Source organism: Oryzias latipes, chromosome 20, assembly GCF_053564925.1.
Source record: "Oryzias latipes strain Hd-rR chromosome 20, Olatipes_Hd-rR_3.1".
NCBI classification, from domain to species: Eukaryota; Metazoa; Chordata; class Actinopteri; order Beloniformes; family Adrianichthyidae; genus Oryzias; species Oryzias latipes.
Window position 1 is genome coordinate 19165453 of NC_136256.1, and position 20426 is coordinate 19185878.

Sequence of the window (20426 nt, forward strand, 5' to 3'; positions counted from 1 at the left end):
TACTTTGTCAGCATCTCTAAAACTGAATCCAGCTTTTGGTTTAAATTAATTCTTAAAATTTAATACAGCAAAGTGACATTTATTTTCTTGCAGTTGTGTCATCAGGACATTTACTGGAATTGTCCAGTCGGTCCATGCTTTTCCAGCTGGGCAGAGACGCAGCCTTGGCCTCCCTCTTTAGAGAGGAGTAATCCTGCAGGTTACCACCTCCCGCCACAGTAGCCTCCTCCTCTGTTGTGAGCTCTGGAGCCTTTTCAGGAGAGTCGTCGCTGGTGAGGGAGTATGCTGACCTAGACCGCTGCTGTTACACAAGGTAACAAACAATTGGAAAAAAACAGTAAAATTAGCAAAGAAGGACACAATTCTCCAGACAGAAGGCCCAATAGTAAAGGTCAAGGAGCATGTTGACTATTTTCCTTTGCTAGTTTGATTATTAAAAACATTTAAATATGAATAATATGTATCTCTTCTTATGTGTTCTGAAATATCTGATGCAAATCTAAATCTAATCCACATGAAGCTCTTGTTCTGGCTAAATTACATGAAAAATAAATCTCTCGTACTGTGGTTCTCCATTCCATCAGCAGGGGGAGCTACAGAACAAGCAAAGAGCTGGAATGAACATGCTTTTTTTTGACTGGACTAGCAGGGCACTTGTTTTGTAATCCGTCCCTATAGAACTAAATGGATTCAGACCCCCTAAAAAGTGTGGAGTTGGTCTCATAGGGAACAGACAGAACATGAGACTGCAAAAGCAAAAGCATCCATCTCTAAAATGGGTGAGATTTAACCCGCATGTTTGGTGTTACGGAGCAGGGTACAGCTGTGAGTGAACATGCATTGTGTCTCTGTGAGTGTGTGTCTGCAGAAGGCTGATAAAGTGGTGGGCTGAGCGGTCTACAAGGATTCTCATGTATTTCAAGGGACTTTGATCTTCAACGAGTGAACGGGAGGAACAGAATAGAGAGAAGCAGCACTGATGCTTGGCACACACACTGCAATGACAATTCTGCCAGAGTCCCTTCTGACATGTGGAGTGAAACAGGAGGAACCTCAAGATTGTGTGTTGGAGCAAAACATAATCCTGTACACTTTTTTTTGTGCTAAATAGTAAACATCAATTTGAATTTTCAGTGAGGATATAGTGCTCTCTGAACACAAATATTTTATATTTTACCACATTAAGCAACCAATATTGCTTATTACTTTTGTGACATTGGTAATGTCAGATTGGGGTTGTGAGGGGCTGTAAAAGGACACAGGTTATTTGACTTTGGCAAAAATCATAATTAAAAGACCACTGGAAATGCTTTTAGAATGGATCAAAAAATGTCTGGATTGGAATTTTAAGCAATTCTTTATGCAAATCCTTCCACCTACTGTTCATGAATTACGTTGTAGTTCCTTAAATGACCACTGGAGCACTGTGTCAATTTCATTCTCAGGTTGAAAAGTGAAAAAAGTCCAACTAAATATCAAAAATATAAGCAGGAGTCAGAGACTTTTCTGATATTAAATTGTTCTTTCTTTCAAGGGTTGGTTTTGACTTCTTATAATCTCAAATGTGTATATTATCCAGGACATAGTTCTTGATTGGCAGGTGAGTGGATATCTGGGTACACAGGTGGATTTTTATTTTGTTTGGTCCAATTCTCCTTTTTTGACTGAAGAAACTCTCGCCAATGTGTTTGTTCCTTTTAAGACTTTACTACTGCCATTCAGAACCCTACAGATGATCATTATACATGTCCATATGGACACATGCAGTGTAAATTGGTCTGAAAAAGACCAAACATGAACCCAATGGCCCATTTTGCTTTATAGATACATGCCTTAGGTTAGGTAAAAGACTGACCCAAAGGGAGAAGGAGGTCCTGGAAGGGTCTTGCTTTGAGGTGTGGGGCTGTGAGGGAGAGGTCACTCCACTGGGCATAATCAGAGTCTGAGGCTGAGTCCAGACAAAGTCATACTCTGTCTGCATCTCTGAGCGTTTCCTCCTCTGGATGATCTGAGGGGAGAAGAAAGGAAGAGCAGAATAAAAGATAGAAAACCACAGATTCTGACCTTGAAAGTTAACAGGCAAAATGCGCGGTTGTCTTCAAAAGTAAAATCTGTCAGAGGAGAAATTCAAACACTCATAAGGTTTCTAATTGAACTTTCATCTAATATTATGAAGTTTTATGTTAATAGACTTGACAGTAAAAAATGCAGTTAAAAGTGAAACATGCCCCCTCAAATTTAGTGCATTAAAATGAGACTTTATTTAAAAAATGTAAAAAAAAAGTGATTTCACATTAATAAATTTTATCATCTATAGCACATAAAATTATATTCTGCTAGTTGGAAAATTTTGGATCACAAATTTGTTCCCTGCATTGTCCCTTTTTTCCGTATCCATGTGTAACATCGCCCATTTATATTACATTTGCCACATTTACTATTGCAAAGTAAATGAAAACATCAAAAAATGTGAGAATAAGTCCTGCTCTTTCTCAACTTACTTTTTGCACGATGGTGGTGGCCAGTTCTTCTATGAGCTCGTCTTTGTTATCCCGCAGATACCGGGCCTCATTCTGCTTTTCCTACAACACAGGCCAGAAAGGAGAAATATTAGGTGTCATATAAAAAAAGGTCACAAAGGAAAAAAAGACAGGATTGAGAAAGGAAAGACAATGCTGAAACAAAGCAAGAATAAATAAAAGTTCTAAAATAGTGTTTTTCACACCAAGCTGTCAGGGAACTCCTCCGCCTTTGAGATGGCTTCCTCTATAGCTTCCTCAGCAACACGAAGGGCCACTGTGAGAGTCTCTGCCATACTGTGTCCTGGCGTCACACAAACAGACAACCTCTCTGAGATACAAACATGAGCTATTCTCCCTTCATTTCCCCCCTTTCAAAGCTGTGTAAAAGAAAACAGGGTTAAACCTGTAAAACCCTTATGATTTTTTTCTAAAAACAAACATTTTTTGGCAAAGAATGACCTCAGACACAACACATAATAAAACACACGTATTATTGTCTAAAATGATAAAAACTGAAAAAAAAGATGCAAAGAAAAAAAAGATGGTTGAGCAACAAAAGACCAAGTAATATTTTTAGACAAATTTTAGGTCAATTAAAGCTGATCTACACATTTAATACTATAACCATCCAGTAAATTGAGTTTTTTAGGTATTTTACAGACATAATACACATAATATCACACATATACCGTAAACATAATTCTTTATTTACCAATGGGCTTTACCTAAACACATATAGTTGTTTTTGTTAGCTGTTGATATTAACATCAAGCTGATATGATCCTAAAGTTGGTTCTGGTATTGATTATAATTGATGCTGTTTTTACTCTTCCAATTAACTAAGATTGTTATTTTAGCAATGCAAAGGGTAGTAAAGATGACGGATTTCGATCTTTCCTCTATACTGACGGCGCTCATATCACCGAGTACACAGAGAGATGGAGAAGCTGTGATAGGGATACCAAACCAGGTTGACAGATCCTCACACACCCTCTGCCAAACCCAGGAGACCGATGTGCAGAGCCACAGTCCATGCAGATAATTCTCTGAGACCCATCTTGAACATCCTTTGTCCTTTGTAGTGAGTCCTATGAAGAGTTTTAAACTGAATCCGCTGAGGGGTTTGGACTTTTGGTTGCTAGGACTAATTTTACGATGGAAGATTTATGTTTTAATTTCTTCCATGTCATTATTTTGTCTTATAGCTGCTGTAAAAGGAAAAAATAAAGCGAAAGGAGGGAGGGGGACAGTGGACACGGCTGTCTGATGCCTCTTTGGAGGAAAAACTTGTCAGAGGTTTGTTCATTGGTTTTGACAGATGCACTTGGATTGTGATACAGGATTTTTATCTAATTAATAATCGATTTACCAAGCCCAAATTCTTCTAAAGCAGCAAGCAGAAACTTCCAATTTCGCCCTATCAAATGCTTTTTCAGCATCTTATGAGATTATGGTTGCTTCCTGTTTTTTAATAGAGTTAAAATCTATTAGATTAACAAGTCTTCGAGCATTGTTAGTGGAGTGTTTTCGCTTAAATTAATCTAGTTTGTTCAGGGTGAAAACACATATATTTGTGTCAAGTGTCTGTGTTAGTTAGGGCTGCTACAAATCAAATCAAATCAAAACTTTATTTATAAAGCACTTTTCATATAAAAGTACAACACAAAGTGCTTTACATTAAAACAAAACAAAATATAAAAACTAGCATGACAATTAAAATAAACAAGCACAAAAAAAATAGGGCCCCCCTCCCCATACCTCCACTCCTTTCACACCTCCCACCCCCTAACTGATGGGGAAAGACAACGAGAAATAGGCTGAGCACGAAAACAAGATGTTGGAAACGCTGATAATTGGAACCTCCCTCTCTGTGAACAGCCGCATAACCAGCCAAATGCAGCATCACAGGCGGGGACCACCCCACCACAACTAAGAGGTGATGCAGGTCCCCATCCAGAGCAGCAGCAGCTGAACAGTAGTCGACCCAGAGGGAGAGGTCCAACTGAGGAAATGATGGAACAGTAAAAACATTAAAAAACTAAAAACTTTTAGAAGTTTCCCTCACCTTCACTGTGCTTGTAAAATGCAGAGTCGCTGCCACAGATGCTGCCATCATTGTCGTTGCTTCCCTCTTGAATGCTGCTTTCTGCAACACAGACAATCAAATCTTAAGAGAAAACTTTAACTCTGAGGCCTGTCGCTAGAATAAAAATTCTGCACGTCAAAACTGGATATTAAAGCATCACCACAAGTTAAAAGTAGGCTACACTATACAAAGTGGAGCAAAATGTCTTGCTGCTGTCAAATATGTCTCAATTGTATTATCTCGAGAGCTGTTTTTTGTTTCACTGATTTTATGGGTTGCTATCCCGTTCTCAGAGGATTTCTGTATATTTACTGTGCACAGAAAACAAAGTGACAGCTTGAAGGGAAATTTGATTCATCATTTAATTTATCTACTTTTTCAAACACAAACACATCAAAACTATTGAAAATCGTTTTTTTTGTAACACCCAGAGCATCTTGGGATTTGCTCTTTTTTATTTCAAAAGGACCTTTTGAAATAAAATGTTTTGAAATCCCTACCTCAAAAAAACCACACTCACAAACAAAATCCCACAGTGACCCATTAAGGCCTGCAAGAATTCTACCCTGTACAACATTTTTACAACGGCCACTTAATTAGAAAGACTGCAAAACCGAAGATGGCGTAATTAGAAATGCAGCTTGACAAACAGAAATGTAGTAAATTAATTTTGACTCATGTAACACCAGGTATAAACATGCTGACATGTTTTGACAAAAGGCCAACATGAGGATGGACTGCAAAAGCTGCAGCTGCAACTTTGAGCCTGTTTAATTGCAGCTGGGTATCCAGACCTAAAAATAAAAATGAAAACCCACTTTGATTTTTTCTTTCTTTTCTTTCTTCTGTGGACAATAGCCACTTTGACGATTTTCCATCAGGCTACAGACCCCACCATAGCACTGAAACTGCACTAGTCTCTAATGACTTGTTATTGACCTCAGAAGATCTCTGGTCCTGTTAGACCTCAGTGCAGCCTTTCACACTATCGACCACGGTATTTTACTCCAGAGATTAGAGCATGACATCGGGATCAGAGAATCTGCCCCCAATGCTTTGAATCTGATTTTTCTGGTAGGTACCCGTTTATTAATTTAAATGGACAGTCCTCTCATTTGCTATGGAGTCCCACAGGGCTCAGTTCTAGGACCCGTCCTGTTTATGATTTACATGCTACCCTTAGGAAAGAGGAAATACAGCAATGAGTTTCACTGTTATGCCGACGATACACAGTTGTAGTTATCCATTACACTTGACCAGAATAACCAAATGGAGAAACTTAATGCCTGCATCAGAGACATCAGAACCTGGAAGACATTTAATTACCTCCTCCTATACCCGGAGAATAAAAGAGGTCATTATACTAGGTCCTAAAAACCTGAGAGATGCTCTATCTGACCAGATTGTCTCCCTGGAAGTATAGCCTCCAATTCCTCAGTTAGAAATTTAGGGGTTTTATTTAACCAGGATTTATCATTTAAGGCTCACATATCACAGGCTTATAAAACTGCTTCTTTTCCTCTGCTAAGATCAGAAATATATTATATAAAGTGATGCTGAAAAACTCATCCATGCAATTGTTATGTCTAGGCTGGATTACTGGAACTCTTTGTTAGAAGCGTGTCCTAAAAGTTCTTTAAAAAGTCTTCCACTTGTTCAAAATGCAGCAGCCAAGATTGTTGTCAAGAACTAGAAGAGGAGAACACATCCCTCGTGTGTTAGCTTCACTTCACTGGCTTCCAGTTGAATCTAGAATCAAGTTCAAAATCCTCCTGCAAACTTATAAGGCCTTAAATGGTCCCATATTAAAGATCTCATAGTGCCTTACCAACCAAACAGAACATGGCTCACAAAATGTACGACTGCTTGTGGTTCCTAGAATTTCTAAAAGCACAGTTGGAGATAGAGCCTTTAGCCACCAAGCCCCTGTCTTATGGAATAAGCTCATGTTAGAGGGGCCGACACAGTTTCTACATTCAAAGTTGAAACTGCATCTACTTGTAGACGACTAGATCCATGTACGCCTTTGTTTTCCTCGTCTGCACTGCATCTGGCTCAAAACTGTACGGCTGGATAGCTCCAATATTCTTCGCCTTTTTTTTTTTTTTGCACCAGGAATCATAGGTCGGGAGTGTGAGGGGCTGTAAGCTAGCATGTAAACAGAGAGCTCTCAGTTATGGATGATGGGAAGAGGAGCAGGGTTGCTCTCTGCCAATAGTCCAGCCCACAATTTAGAGACCAATTTCCAAAGAACCACTTCCGCTCAGAAACTATATCCTAGAAAATGACACTTTTAAAAATTTATTTTGGCCTAAAATGGCATTTTCATAGTTAAAAGACCACTGGGAAAACTTTAAAATCAATCCAAAGATGATAAAAGTGGGACTTTAACCTAAACTCCTCACTGCTTCAGGACAGACTGTGGTTTCCAGCTGAAGCCTGATTCCATAGGAGATGGCTAATTAAAAGGCTGCACAAATAAATGTATTTTTAAAGAAACAAGGCCCAGAAAATCCAACCCAGTCTCATTCCAAAAGTCATTTATACATGTCATTTATACTCTTTTCAACAGACCTGTTTTTTGCAATCATATTATATTTTTAAAGATTGGCATTAAACCGATATCAATCTCCCCACTAACCTGAAACAGCTTAGAATAAAGCTCTAAGGGAGATGCCAGATCGAGTGTCTGACAGCGTTTCCTAACACACGCTTGTCTCCACAAATGGCAGATTAGATGTCTTCTTTTTTACAACAAGACATCTCTAGCTGGTTTATGTGAGGGATAAAACATTTGGGCCGTGTCAGACATCAAGCAAGATTACTGGTGATGAAATGATTCACGCCAGGAGACAGACAGGCTTTATATAGTGACACTCACAGCCAAAAGAGACACTACTTGCTGCTTGGTCAATTGCCATTCGTTCCATTTAAGCCTGTTGGTCACCTATGACTCATATATGTCAGGGCAGCTATCACACAGTGACTAGTGAGGCACAACAGTGATACATTACTGGACCCACAGAGGCCATGATGTTCACTTAAATTCAGTTTGTCTGCATGTTGGATTTTGAAAACAATAAAATAATTATTTTAAAATGAATCAAATATGGCTGCACGTTGACGTAGTGGCTAGCCAGTAGTCCTGGCTGGGTCCTTTCTGTGTGCATGGAGTTCGTATGTTTTCCTTCAGCATGAGTGGCCTCTTCGGCTCTCTCCCACAGTGCAAAAACATGCTTTATAGGTTGATTGGTGTCTCTAAATTTCCCCTTGGTGTGCATGAGTGTGTGGTCCTGCAACAGGCTGGTGACCTGTTCAGGATGTACCTCACTTTTGCACAACAGTTGCTGGGTTGGTTCCAGCAACCCCATGACCCCAAAAGGGAATAAAGTGGGTTCTAGAGATGCATCAAATACATTCATATTTACAAAAACAGAAATTTAAGATTTCTAATGTTTAATTATGAATTAGTATAGCATCGCAACAGAAAGAAAAATGAAGAGAAATCTGAAATGGGAACACAATTATAGCTTAAATGAAAAAAAGCACCAACCATTTGTTTCTTGCAATCCTGCTGTGTTTTCTCATCAAAAGTTTAATTTGATTATATTATTTGACAAATTATAGCCTTTTTATTTAGTGGACTAAGCATAGAGAACTTGGAGGAAACCTAAATCAACTGCATCAAGATGGTGTAGTAAAGTAAGGTTGTGAGGCTGCCCCTCCTAGCTCACAAAGTGAGAGTTGATGGGCTTTGTGGCAAAAGCATCAGAGGTTCATGTCTTCAGGACTGCAAATGAGCCTGGAAAATAACATTACCTGCTTGAAGTAATTGTTACTATGATTTTTGTGACCTCTTTTTTTATGTGTTTACATTTCTTATTATTGGACTAAACAGACTCATAAATTACATTTTGACCTTTTCTAAGCTCAGCAGCAACAACAACAAAGATCATTCATGACTTGAACAGGCAGAGAGCCAGGGGCCACAGTCAGTTTTAGTTAGTTGCCTTAGTCCACATTTGCTCAGGTTAGAAAAGAGTGAGTGTACAGCATTATAAAGATGTACATCCCATTGTTCAGTGTTCCTGTGCCCTGACCTCTTCATCCATCTTTATCTTGACTCTCAGATTAAACCAGTGCTAACATTCCTGAAAAATATGGCTTAAATGGACTGTTTCATACGAGAGGAGTCATCAGGAGGGCATTTCTACAGACTGTGAATTGCGGACTGAAACACAAAGTGACATAAGTACAGAGTACGAGGAAAAAGAAGTGGAAAGAGATGAAAGTGTGATAATAAATGAGAGGTAACAACATTGCTGGAGTGGCAGCAGCTGCTGCAGGAGGGTGAAGGAATCCAGACGGTTTGCTGTCAATTACAGTGCAGCATCTGGGGAGCACACGCCGCCTCATAAACAAAGTCCTCACAACAACGGCTGAGCAGACAGGATGTCAGTGAACAAAGAGCAAGTTGGCTCGAAGAGGAGAAAAAACAAACTGATTGTTATAAATTTAATTGAGGTTTTTCTGTTGAGGGGATGCAAATGAAATTCATATTCGTCACTGAGATTGAATGTAATAATCATGCTTGATGGAAGAAGTGATCTAAAATACATACTGTTTGTTATTTGCAGCATTGCAAAAACAGCATGTGTGTGTGTGAAGACGTTAATTGACTACAGGGGGAACCTGACCTTTAAAGTTTAAATGATGGAAGAGAAATTCAAAATCAAGGAGTATTAAAGGTCTGCAGTAATTAACTTTCTCTGTTCTACTTTCATGTTTTCAGAGAGCCGCCGAAGTCACTCGCCCTGATTGGACTAATCTTTTTGATGCATTAACCAGAGGAAGAGCAGGGTAAAAACAACCCGTACAAAAGCCTGGAGGGACCGAAAATGCCAATACCACACACACCTTGGCATGAAGGAAAAACTGTTTTATAACACAAACTTTACAACTGGGAAATGAGTTCTGGACCTGCTGCAACATTTAATGATTTCTAGCAGTTTCAAAACAAAGAGTGGGATGAAGCACAAGGGTTTCAAATAAAACAAACAATCCTTAAAAATCCTAAATGCCCTCAAAATTAGATCAAAGGGGACCAAATGTGTGTGCCAAGTGTTTGGTTTTAGTTCATTTTCATTCCTCACATCCATAAATGCATGATGGGAAAAAAAAGAAGAAAAAGTCTACAGCATCTGAGTTCCACTGTTGGCTTTGAACAGCAGCAGCTTCAGGCTCCTGTTTAACTTTCCACCCTCTATTCCTTCCAGGCACAACACTGCTCTCCACATCTCCTTCCTAAAACACAGTCATAAGAATAAAAATCCCAAAAGTGACAACAGCGTCAAAAAGTGTCCAGTTTTACTCCCGCTTCACTGATGTAAAATGTGGTGGAAGATTTGGAGACACAGTGTATGTGTAGCTGGAGGTTCTGCACTCAAAACCAAAAGCCTGAGATCATTTCTATAGCTGGTAAGTAATGGATCCCACTTGTGTGCACAGCTCCTATTTTGCTTGAGTCCAGCTACAGGTCATAGAGATACAAAGGGCTTTGGACCAGGGGTTTGCAACCTATAACATTAAAGGAGCCGTTTGGTCCAGTTTTTTCCTGACCAAAACCCAGTGAGAGCTGCAAAATCCCACTTAACTGTTTAAAAAAATATGAATCACTTATATTTTTGTGGCCATCAAGCCATTTGTTAGCATTTTTTGTCAAAGACAAAGAGCCACCATGTGGCTGCTTTGGACAAGCTAAACCAATCTTGCCTTTTTGTCTTTTTTACATTTTTAAATGTAAAACATTGCATTTGTGAAACACAAACAGTTACACTGGCTTAGCCAAAATGTGGCACCACCACCTAATGATATATCCCTTCTGTCTTGATACACAGGGAAGTAATCCGTTTTAACTTTAATAGCTTGTGTAAATAAATTAAAAGAGGAAACGTTCAGAAATGCTGGCAGTCTGCATTTTGAGCTCCCTAAACAGTGAAAACAAGGACATCTCTGCAAACCAACAGGAGGCTGGAGAATTGTTCAACATAAGCCCCATTCACCAAATGTCATGCTATGCAGCCATCAAAGACTTCACATATCACAGTCTTTACGGAATGAGATCCTCCTTAGCATCTCTGAAAAAAGCGAAAAGAGTTTTTCTCCACCCTGTTTGTTAGCTTGTGATCTCAAACCGATGCTTTTTCTTTTCTTTTATCACCAAAGGAGCCGCTCTATTCTAGTTTTGTTTGAGTAGACTCAAAAACGCAAACATGACAGGAAAGCACTCCTCCACATCCACCTGAGAAATCAGAACAAAAAAGGTCCAGATGGCTCGCTGACCGCTCCTCCCTTGCTTGTTTGAAGGTCACATGTTGTCTTTGGTTTGATTTCGCCGCCACTTTATGATTCATTTAAAATGAAACTGTCAAATTACACATAAATAAAACCTCCAGTCAAACCTAAAGAGGAATTCTCACAAGCCAACCTTATGCAGATTCATAACTGCACTGCCAAAAAGCTGGCAGGTCAGTTTGCCTGTTATTTGGAGCAGAGATGGATGCATTTGCGAATTAGACAGAAAGCAGTCTGTTTGGCTCATGCAAGCTGGGAGAACATCATCCGAGTCTCATAATCCCCCATCCTCCCTGAATATGGAGGAAGGGAGAAACTCAGAAGGGAAATATTTTTTCCAGAAGTCAACCATGACAATGAAAACTTAATTGTGGGAACTAGGAATGTGCAATTCTAACATGTGTCATACAATTTATTAAAAATTAAGGTTTTAAATGTAGATAGCAACCAGCTTCTTTGAATAATCAAGGTTTAATTTAATTAATTGAAATGATGTATTGCAGAAGGATGTTTAAGTCCTCACTTTTGGAGAACAATGACACAAAACTGTAAGTCATTTTCTTAGTCTCTTTTTTTAAATAAAGAAATTAACTTTTTTTTTCCTTCAGCAGCAATTCTTAGTTAATACCATATAATAAAAGTGCTTATTTTTTATCTACTATCTGAAACAATCAAATTCACTCCATCTTGAGGAAATTTTGTGGACAACAGCAAAAATAAGCTTATCAGTAAAGCTTTTTTTTTTTTTACTGGATTAATAACAGCAGATATCATTTACTATGACAGACTATTTCCTTTTGCCCATATTACCAAGAGCAATCAAATCTCTTTACAAATCCCGGGCAAACTTAACTCATTTTATCATGATGATGCATTCTCAAATATCCCTTCATATCAGCTTCATCCGCGGTTGTGCCTGAGCGCAGACCTGATTCGTCCTCTCTTCATCCCTCTAATCCCATGAATCAGGTTATGAAACATTGCCTCTTTGTCAGCCGCAGAGGCATCATGAAGCAGCTGCGTCAAAACATGGCCTCACATGTGGGGGCAGCTTGAAAAAACGCTTAAGTGATGGTGGTCTAGACTGGGGACACGGAAGGTTTCCCAGCAGGAGATCAACTGAAATTTAGCTTCATCTAGCTCTTTTTTTTCATAAAAAGTGGCCTCTTATGGCCAAATCGACCAATTAATTTGATCTCAAAGAACAAAAACGTGACAAACGTCGGTGCAGATGGTGCAAGGCTAATCAAAGAGAACTAACCTGGGAGATCAGAAAACGCTCCTCTCTCAATGATGTGCTTTCTGTACAAAGTCTTCAAAACCTTGGCACTGCCAAACCTCTTGAAGCGGCTCTTCACATTGTTATAATACCATTCCAGTGACTGTGTCCTATAAATCCTGCAGAGAAGACAGAAGGAAGAGCAGAAAACACAACCTTGAGTCAAAGGGAACAGATGGCAAGCAAACAGGCAGGAATTGGAGTTTATGGTAATTATCCAAAATCGTAACAGATTTCAAACCACAGACATTACATGCTCGCAGGGGGGCCTTTTATGAAGTCAAGTATTCATTTTAAGCATTTTAGAGGAACTTTTTGGGGTAATTTTATTTATTTGTTTTAATGTTTGTAAGGAATACTCTTTGAATGCAATAAGAGTTTTACGGTGGCCCTGAAGTGAAACTCACACAACAAATCACTCAGCCCAGGAAAACGGAATAGAGATCACAACGGCAATTAAAAAAGCAAAACAATGAAAAAAATTAAACAACATTGCATTTAAGAAATATTTTTTTTTTTAAATGAAGTAAAATAAAATGAAACATCTCAGAAGACTACGGAGCCCGTGTCCTGACATTAAGATATAAAAATATATCTTGTTCCCACAGATTAATATCTTGTTCCCACAAGTTATTATGTCGTTCGCACGAAATAACTATTGCGTTCCCACAAGATACTATTGCGTTCCCTCAAAATACTATTCCGTTCCCTCGAAATGATTAACTCGTGCGAACGCAATAATTATGTCGTTCGAACGCAATAATTAATCCGTTCAAACGCAGTAATTATTCATGTCATAAGTCATACACCGGGATATGCTCTCTGTACGCCGGCAAAACTAAGCCGCTTTCAGCGGTAACTTCCGTGTCTCTGTGACCCATATTCGTTCAAAAAAGGAATATGAAAAACAAAAATGATCACTTTATTACCGTCTCAATGAATATAAGAAAAATATCAAAAGATTTATGATAACTAGGCTGCTTTGTCATACGATAGCTCCTGCTAGGCTACTACTAGCTCCACCGCAGAGCTCTCTGATGTATGCCGGCATTTGGGCAACTGGCTGGTCGGTTGACAGACAGACAGCTGATATTGTAGTTTAGGGTCGAATAGGAATAATAATATTCAGGACTTGTCTTTTATTAACTTTAGCAGTCAGTTGCTTTACATTCGAAGGCTATAAGGATACATGCTAACTGACTAGCCGATCATTGATCCTGTTATTAATTTACGTCATAGATTTACAGCAGATACCTTCACATTTCTGTATGTGTGTGTCTCATTACATTGCATTGAAGACACGGAGGATGTTTAGAGAACAGATTCATTTATTTTAAAAAGCACAGAAGCATCCATCTATTCACGTTCACATCTGGTACGCCCTCCGGTCATCTTGGTGCAAAAGCCGCTTCCTGCCGCTACTTCCGTGTCTCTGTGAGCATTCAATAGGGGTAAAAATAAATAATAAATAGCAGTACATCAAGTTTCCCAGCATGCTTTGCAGCAAATCATTGGCCAATCACCGTGTCCCTGTGACCAAGGTTAAACAACAAGACCAATGATTGGCCGCTGTGCATGCTGGGAAACGTGACGTTGTGCTATTGTTGTTATGCTACGATCTAAAGGTAAGTGCTTTAGGCGATGCAGCCAGCTTAATATATTTTTCAGATTTTCATCGAGACAATAACAGATCGACCATTCTTTATTTTATTTTTACCCCTATTGAATGCTCACAGAGACACGGAAGTAGCGGCAGGAAGCGGCTTTTGCAGCAAGATGACGAGGGCGTACCAGATGTGAATGAACGTGAATACGATGGATGCTTTTGTGCTTTTTAAAATAAATAAATATGTTCTCTAAACATCCTCCATGTCTTCAATGCAATGTAATGAGACACACACATACAGAAATGTGAAGGTATCTGCTGTAAATCTATGACGTACATTAATAACAGGATATGATCGGCTAGTCAGTTAGCATGTAGCCTAATAGCCTTCTAATGTAAAGCGACTGACTGCTAAAGTTAATAAAAGACAAGTCCTGAATATTATTATTCCTATTCGACCCTAAACTACAATATCAGCTGTCTGTCTGTCAACCGACCAGCCAGTTGCCCAAATGCAGGCATACATCAAAGAGCTCTGCGGCGGAGCTAGGAGCTATCGTATGACAAAGCAGCCTAGTTATCATAAATCTTTTGATATTTTTCTTATATTCATTGAGACAGTAATAAAGTGATCATTTTTGTTTTTCATGCTCCTTTTTTGAACAAATTTGGGTCACAGAGACACGGAAGTTACCGCTGAAAGCGGCTTTTGCCGGCGTACAGAGAGCATATCTGCGTGAATGACGTGAATAATTATTGCGTTCGAACGGATTAATTATTGCGTTCGAACGACATAATTATTGCGTTCGCACGAGTTAATCATTTCGAGGGAACGGGATAGTATTTCGAGGGAACGCAATAGTATCTTGTGGGAACGGAATAGTATTTCGTGCGAACGAGATAATAATCTGTGGGAACAAGATATATTTTTATATCTTAATGTCAGGACACGGGCTCAGTAGAAGACAGAAAATTTTCCAGAAATAAACAAAACAAAACACAATAGGAAACCATTCATTCATTCATTCATTCATTCATTCATTCATTCATTCATTCATTCATTCATTCATTCATTCATTCATTCATTCATTCATTCATTCATTCATTCATCTTCTTCTTTGGAAAAAGGTGCATCATTGCATAGGCAGTGATAAATTCATAACTAATGGTGACGTAAGAACCTCAGAGATTTTCATACGTTTCATTTAATACAGGGTTGCTTAAAATGTTCCCAAATTTCATCTTAGTCTCTTGGTCTGCTTGTTTTTCCTTTGGCTTTTTGCAGCTTCTGTCCATTCCCATCATATGTTCCCATCGGATATTGATAAATCATCTAATAAAATGGTTACAGTAGAACAGGGGTGGGATTATATAAGTTCGCTTCCTTCCACTCCCTTTCAAGCAATACTTAATTTTATGTCTAATTATGCTAAGTTTGATTAGTTATTGTATGAATGTATAACTGATGATTGTATTGTTTGTGTATTATTCCTATTTGATTGCTTGAAATAAACCATTTCAAATCAAAAAAAATATAGACCAAACAGCACTTGCTACTCAAGAAACCAAAAAAAGGTATACATGCAGTTTTGCTTGTGTCCAAACATCAGTGATTCCAGCTCTCAATATTTAGAGAAATATACTTATGTTATGTTCATGCAGCAATCATTTCCACTGCTTACATTTTAAAAGAGTACATTATAAGTGATAGATTCATAAAATATGTGCACATTGATGCCTCTGCTGCAGAGGCAGGGTTGTGAAAGGAAGTGAGTGGAAGTAACCATGCTAATAAAGGAATCCTGAGTGGCCCTGAGGCTGAATGAGCTGCCACATTTATCCCTCCTCCCTCCTTCTTAACTTCCTTCCACTCTTTCCTTCCCCGGGATTTATTATCCTCTGCCTCTATCATCTGGGCTGCTCCATAGATTCAGCTCTCTAATTTGATGCCACGGGTCAACCCAGTCACTTTAATGTTTGTGGCCGAGCTCCAGTGTGGAGGACGGGCTGTCTTTATATTTCCATCTGAGCCTGAGGACGAAAAAAGGAATGAATCTGGAAGAGAGTTAAGAGGCTGAGGTGGCGTTGGACGGAAGTGAAATACAAATTACAGGGCTTTAAGACCATGATGGAGAAAATGAACCAACTTCAAAACAGACACGTAGAAAAATCAAAAAGATAACATTTCTGATTTTCAATTTTGAATAGTTTTCTATTATTTTAGTGAATAAGGTTTATTAAAAACTTGAAACATAGGATCTTTTTCTTTTTGCTTTATATAAAAAATGTCAAAACAACTGTCAGAAGTCAGAGCTCTGTCTCCTCCTCTGATCACCAGCAGGGACCGTCTGCAGATTTCTGAGGGCACTTCATCTCCCAGCAACCCCGGCGCACAGTTTCTAGAAGCCACATACCTGACTTTCATTTGCAATAACTCACAGTATACTTAAGCACTGTACTGAGCCTCACTCAGTGTGAAGGATTGTTTGTGCCACTCTGCCTGCATTACCAAGCGTTATATCTGTACCTGATCTTCTGATTTCCTGACCTTGTTTTGTCTGACACTGTTTGCCTGCCGCCTGGCCCGAATCTCGCCAACCTTCTGCAGTTGGAACCAGCCGTCTGCTTGTTCTGTGACAGCAACATCTAATTTTATTTGTTGATGGTTACACATGACAGGTTTGCAATATTTCTGTGACCATTAAAAGGGTTTTCTTTTTATCGATAAAGTGGTAACAACAATCTTATCCATGTTCCATGAGGCAGTTATCCTACCTGGGCAAAATTTAAACTGTATGTGGTCATCCTCAAATGCAGATTAGCTTCAATTCAGCTGTTAATCCAATGTCTGACCAGAAAAAAACTAAACAAAATACATAAATCAAGACAGGCATTTTCCTTTCATACCAGCAGGACAAACTTGAAAAAAAGTACACAGAAAAAAAGCTAAATCAATTTGGGACAGTGGGAGAGGTGCCTAAGTGAATGGAGTTTGACATCTCCTCCCTTGGGTGACCTGATCCAGAAAAGAACTGAAGAGGGGAGGAGAGTGAAGTGGATAAGCTGAGGCTTTCAAGCAAGAGCTTGTCTGTTCTATGAGCTTCTGCAAATACAGATTTCATAATGAGGCTGGGAGATGTCCCAATGCTTGGCTGCTGTATGAATAAGTGAGAGGAATTCCTGTGGATGGTCCCCTGACAGCAGCTTACCCTTCCTCTATCATCACTTCACTCAGCTCCTTGTGGAACCGCCGCCTCCCTGCTTGCCCGGTCCTCTTATCCAAGGCCGTGTTGCCCTCTTTACTTCACAGGACAAATTTGCAGATGTAAATGATGCCTAAATAAAATATATGGACCTATGTAAAGCAGTGCAATAAAAAGCACCTGATTTGTTAAGTTTCAAAGCCCTCCAGCAAAGAGAACTATTACCATAATTGACTTTTTCGGGCCTTTCTAATGAATTGGTTCAGCTTCTGTTGAAGCTTCTGCAGAGAGAAGAGAGTACAGAGAGAGGAAAGAAAGCTGTGGTGGTGGATAACAGGACATCAAACAAACTGTGTTCTCCACAGACAATGTTTGTGTGTAACTGGCTGATCTTGATAATGAAAGAAAATAATAAGCTGCTTTCAGCTGCAGGGTTACATCAAAGTGCCTGAAGATTGGGAGGCTCTTGAGCTGTGAGGTCTGACAGTATTTTATTGTTATTTTTTTTTACCCAATTCCAGTCATTACAACAACTTGGAACAAAGTAACGCATTTTTTTCAGAAATAGGAAAAGGAAATAAGAAGAAAAGAAGGGACTTTAACAATCATGTACAAAAACCTAAATAATTTCGAGCTTTATTGTGTTTAAAGTTTGTGAATGTTTTGTTTTATTCTATAAATTGGTAAAAAAAAAATTCTAATTGCCTGTCTTTAAAAAAAAACAAACGTTTTTTAGTACTTTAAGTTCATCTGGCCTAAACAGTGGGTACCTATTGTGAATTATGATCATTATATATCAAAATAATCTTTTCTATTCTAGATGTTTGACTTTTAGCGTTGTAAGATATCTTTAAACTGCAACTTCTGACCAAACAAGAATCTTTTTAGTGTTCTAAGACGCCTTTACCTATAGGAGTGAATCTGCCGCAAAATAGAAGGACAGAAAAGCAACACTTACATGAAGTGGGTGTTTACTGGCACTCTTGGAACATTAAATATGATTAAAAATGTACATATCTTTGCTGTAGCACAAAGCTGATGCTATGTCTCATATTCACTTAAAGAAACACATAAAAAAACTCACATGGTAATTTGGGATTTTTGTAGAGTATTTTTCTTAAAATCATCTTTGTTTTAGATAAAATACTGGTAAATTGCAAATTAAATCAGAACCCTAAAAGCAACCCTGTTACCCGTTCTATTATTCAGATTATGCTCTGTGTGTTTGCTAAGAACACACCAACAAACACAGTCCACATAACTGAAGAGATGCTGATGTTAACTAATTTATGCCACATCTGCAACTGAGGGAAAAAAATGACAGTACAGAGATGTAAATGGGGAAATATGCTTTAGGCAGCTTTTCAAATCAAACACCCCTAAAAAACTTTCAAATATGGTCATTAGCAGAGACGACTGGAGGGGAAGAAAAGAAGGATGTGGGCCAATGATTGTGACACATGCTGCCAACCAGGTCATAGACTGTCTGACCTGTCGCTCTGATTTAAAGAGTGTGTGGCCCTCGGAAAACAAAAACAATGCTCTTATCCAGCAGTCGTCGCATATTGGATGTTTCTAGACAGCAGCAAAAATATTGATTAACTGTCTTTGTCTTTGTGATGATGTGGAGAGCATTTTCCAAAAATAAGATCCCTTTGGTGTACACTTATCACAATTTCCGTGTTTCAAGGTAAGATTATTAGCCTACTTTATTGTTATTTGTTGCCATAAAGAGAATCTAAAAAATGTTCTGTGTTTCTCTCATGACCATGTTGTTCTTTTTCTCCCCCATTTTCTCCCCCATTATTGATTTGGTATGCTACTTTCAGAGGATATTCTGAGCACACGTTGGAAAAACCTCAAGTGTAACCTGCCGAGACCAGGATTAGCCAGCCGTGTGTTTGATAGGCAGAAGGGGAATTAGCAAAAAAAAATTGCAATTAGATTAAAATATTCAAAATAACATTTTTGGACTACTGCAAGAATGAATGTTGAAGTAACAGATCAACCTCTGAAGCATATTTTTGAGCTGTGGGAAGAAGCCAGAGTGCCCAGAGATAACCCATGCATCCATGGGGAGAACATTCAAATTCCACACAGAAGGGTCCCAACCAGGATTTGTATTTGGATTGTATTTCATATTGACAGTTGCTCACCTGTTTCCTAAAAAAGGTCAAATTTAACAGAACACCTCCAGGCAGCCATGAAGCCCTTCACTCTTCCGCCTCATCCTTTTATACAGTAGCTCTTCCTTTAAAGACCCACAGCTTTCATAGAACACCCTCACTTCCTTGTTTAATGACTGTCTGAATCTTTACAACCCGCCTCTCTTTAGACCTTCATCACCCGCTGTGTAACAGATGAATGTCTCTTCAGTCGGGACAGCTCGGAGCACAGCACTGAGGCAATTAGTTATCCTGGGACAAAGTGCTCACATGCTCAGTTCTGAGAGGAAGACTAAAGTGAATTACAAACTCCTAAGTCCCACCTAACTGAGGTGTGCATCCCTGCAACACTGGGCTTTTGGATTTTATCCTGCCCCTCACATTATGACAAATACTGACGTGATCAGTTATTAAAATTTTTTGAATGTCTGTAGAGACACTTGGGGTTTTGGTTAGAAAAGAAATTATCTTTTTTTTTTAGGGAAAAATTGAACAGAAACATTATTTGAGGTGAACTACGGAAGGTACTTTTTTTTATTTGCTACTGATTACAAGCACGTTTGCCCCCTACAGGAAGAGGTTTGGTGCAAATCTCTTGAATCTTACTCCTGTCTTTTTATTTCACAGTTCTTTTCTGATATTTAAAAGACTTGGTTTCATATAACTCCAGCTGGGCACAAACCACTATTTTTAATTTTTCCTCCATAATCAATTGTCCAAGGGTTGGGTCGTCCATATTTAGAATAAACGTTACATTGCTATCGAATTCAGTCTCTGATTGGACAAGTTTTCTAGCTAATTTGCAGAATGGCACTCAAACACAGGCTATTTCCCATTAAGCTCATTTAAATGGTGAAGGCAAACAAGTAAATCAAAGGCTTAACTGGTGAACTAATACAAAAAATCCACAAGTTTATCAGCTTTTCCTCTAAAACTCAATTAAATTTAATTAGGTCTTTAAAAAACAGCTTTCATGCAGAACATAAACTGTAATATATCAAAATATAAACAGAGATTCATAAAAGAAGACTCTGCATCATTCAGGCATCCATCTGGTCAGTAAGCGGAGCTACACTGTCCGAGCTCGGGTCAAGACTCTAACAGGTCTGTGAATGCATTCATGGAGCAAATCTTTTTAATGAGCTCATTCCAGCAGCTTTGGATAATAAGCACAACTCTAACTTACATCAGTGACAAATTCCATTTTATGA

General features: G+C 38.7%; 1 protein-coding gene across 8 annotated transcripts in view; it reads right to left on the reverse strand.

Moving 5' to 3' along the window:
* myripb (myosin VIIA and Rab interacting protein b) overlaps positions 1–20426 on the reverse strand; it is a 112177-nt gene that overhangs the window by 16457 nt on the left and 75294 nt on the right. For 7 of the 8 annotated variants that reach the window (XM_011488855.4, XM_011488853.4, XM_078938988.1 and 4 more), the window contains exons 4-9: positions 12224–12360; positions 4588–4668; positions 2726–2823; positions 2502–2582; positions 1856–2008; positions 115–301 (exon numbers count right to left, since the gene is read on the reverse strand). In XM_011488855.4, coding sequence (XP_011487157.2) covers positions 115–301; positions 1856–2008; positions 2502–2582; positions 2726–2823; positions 4588–4668; positions 12224–12360 — 737 coding nt within the window. The remainder of the gene's footprint in view (positions 1–114; positions 302–1855; positions 2009–2501; positions 2583–2725; positions 2824–4587; positions 4669–12223; positions 12361–20426) is intronic. The other variant, XM_011488854.4, reaches the window with a different exon arrangement.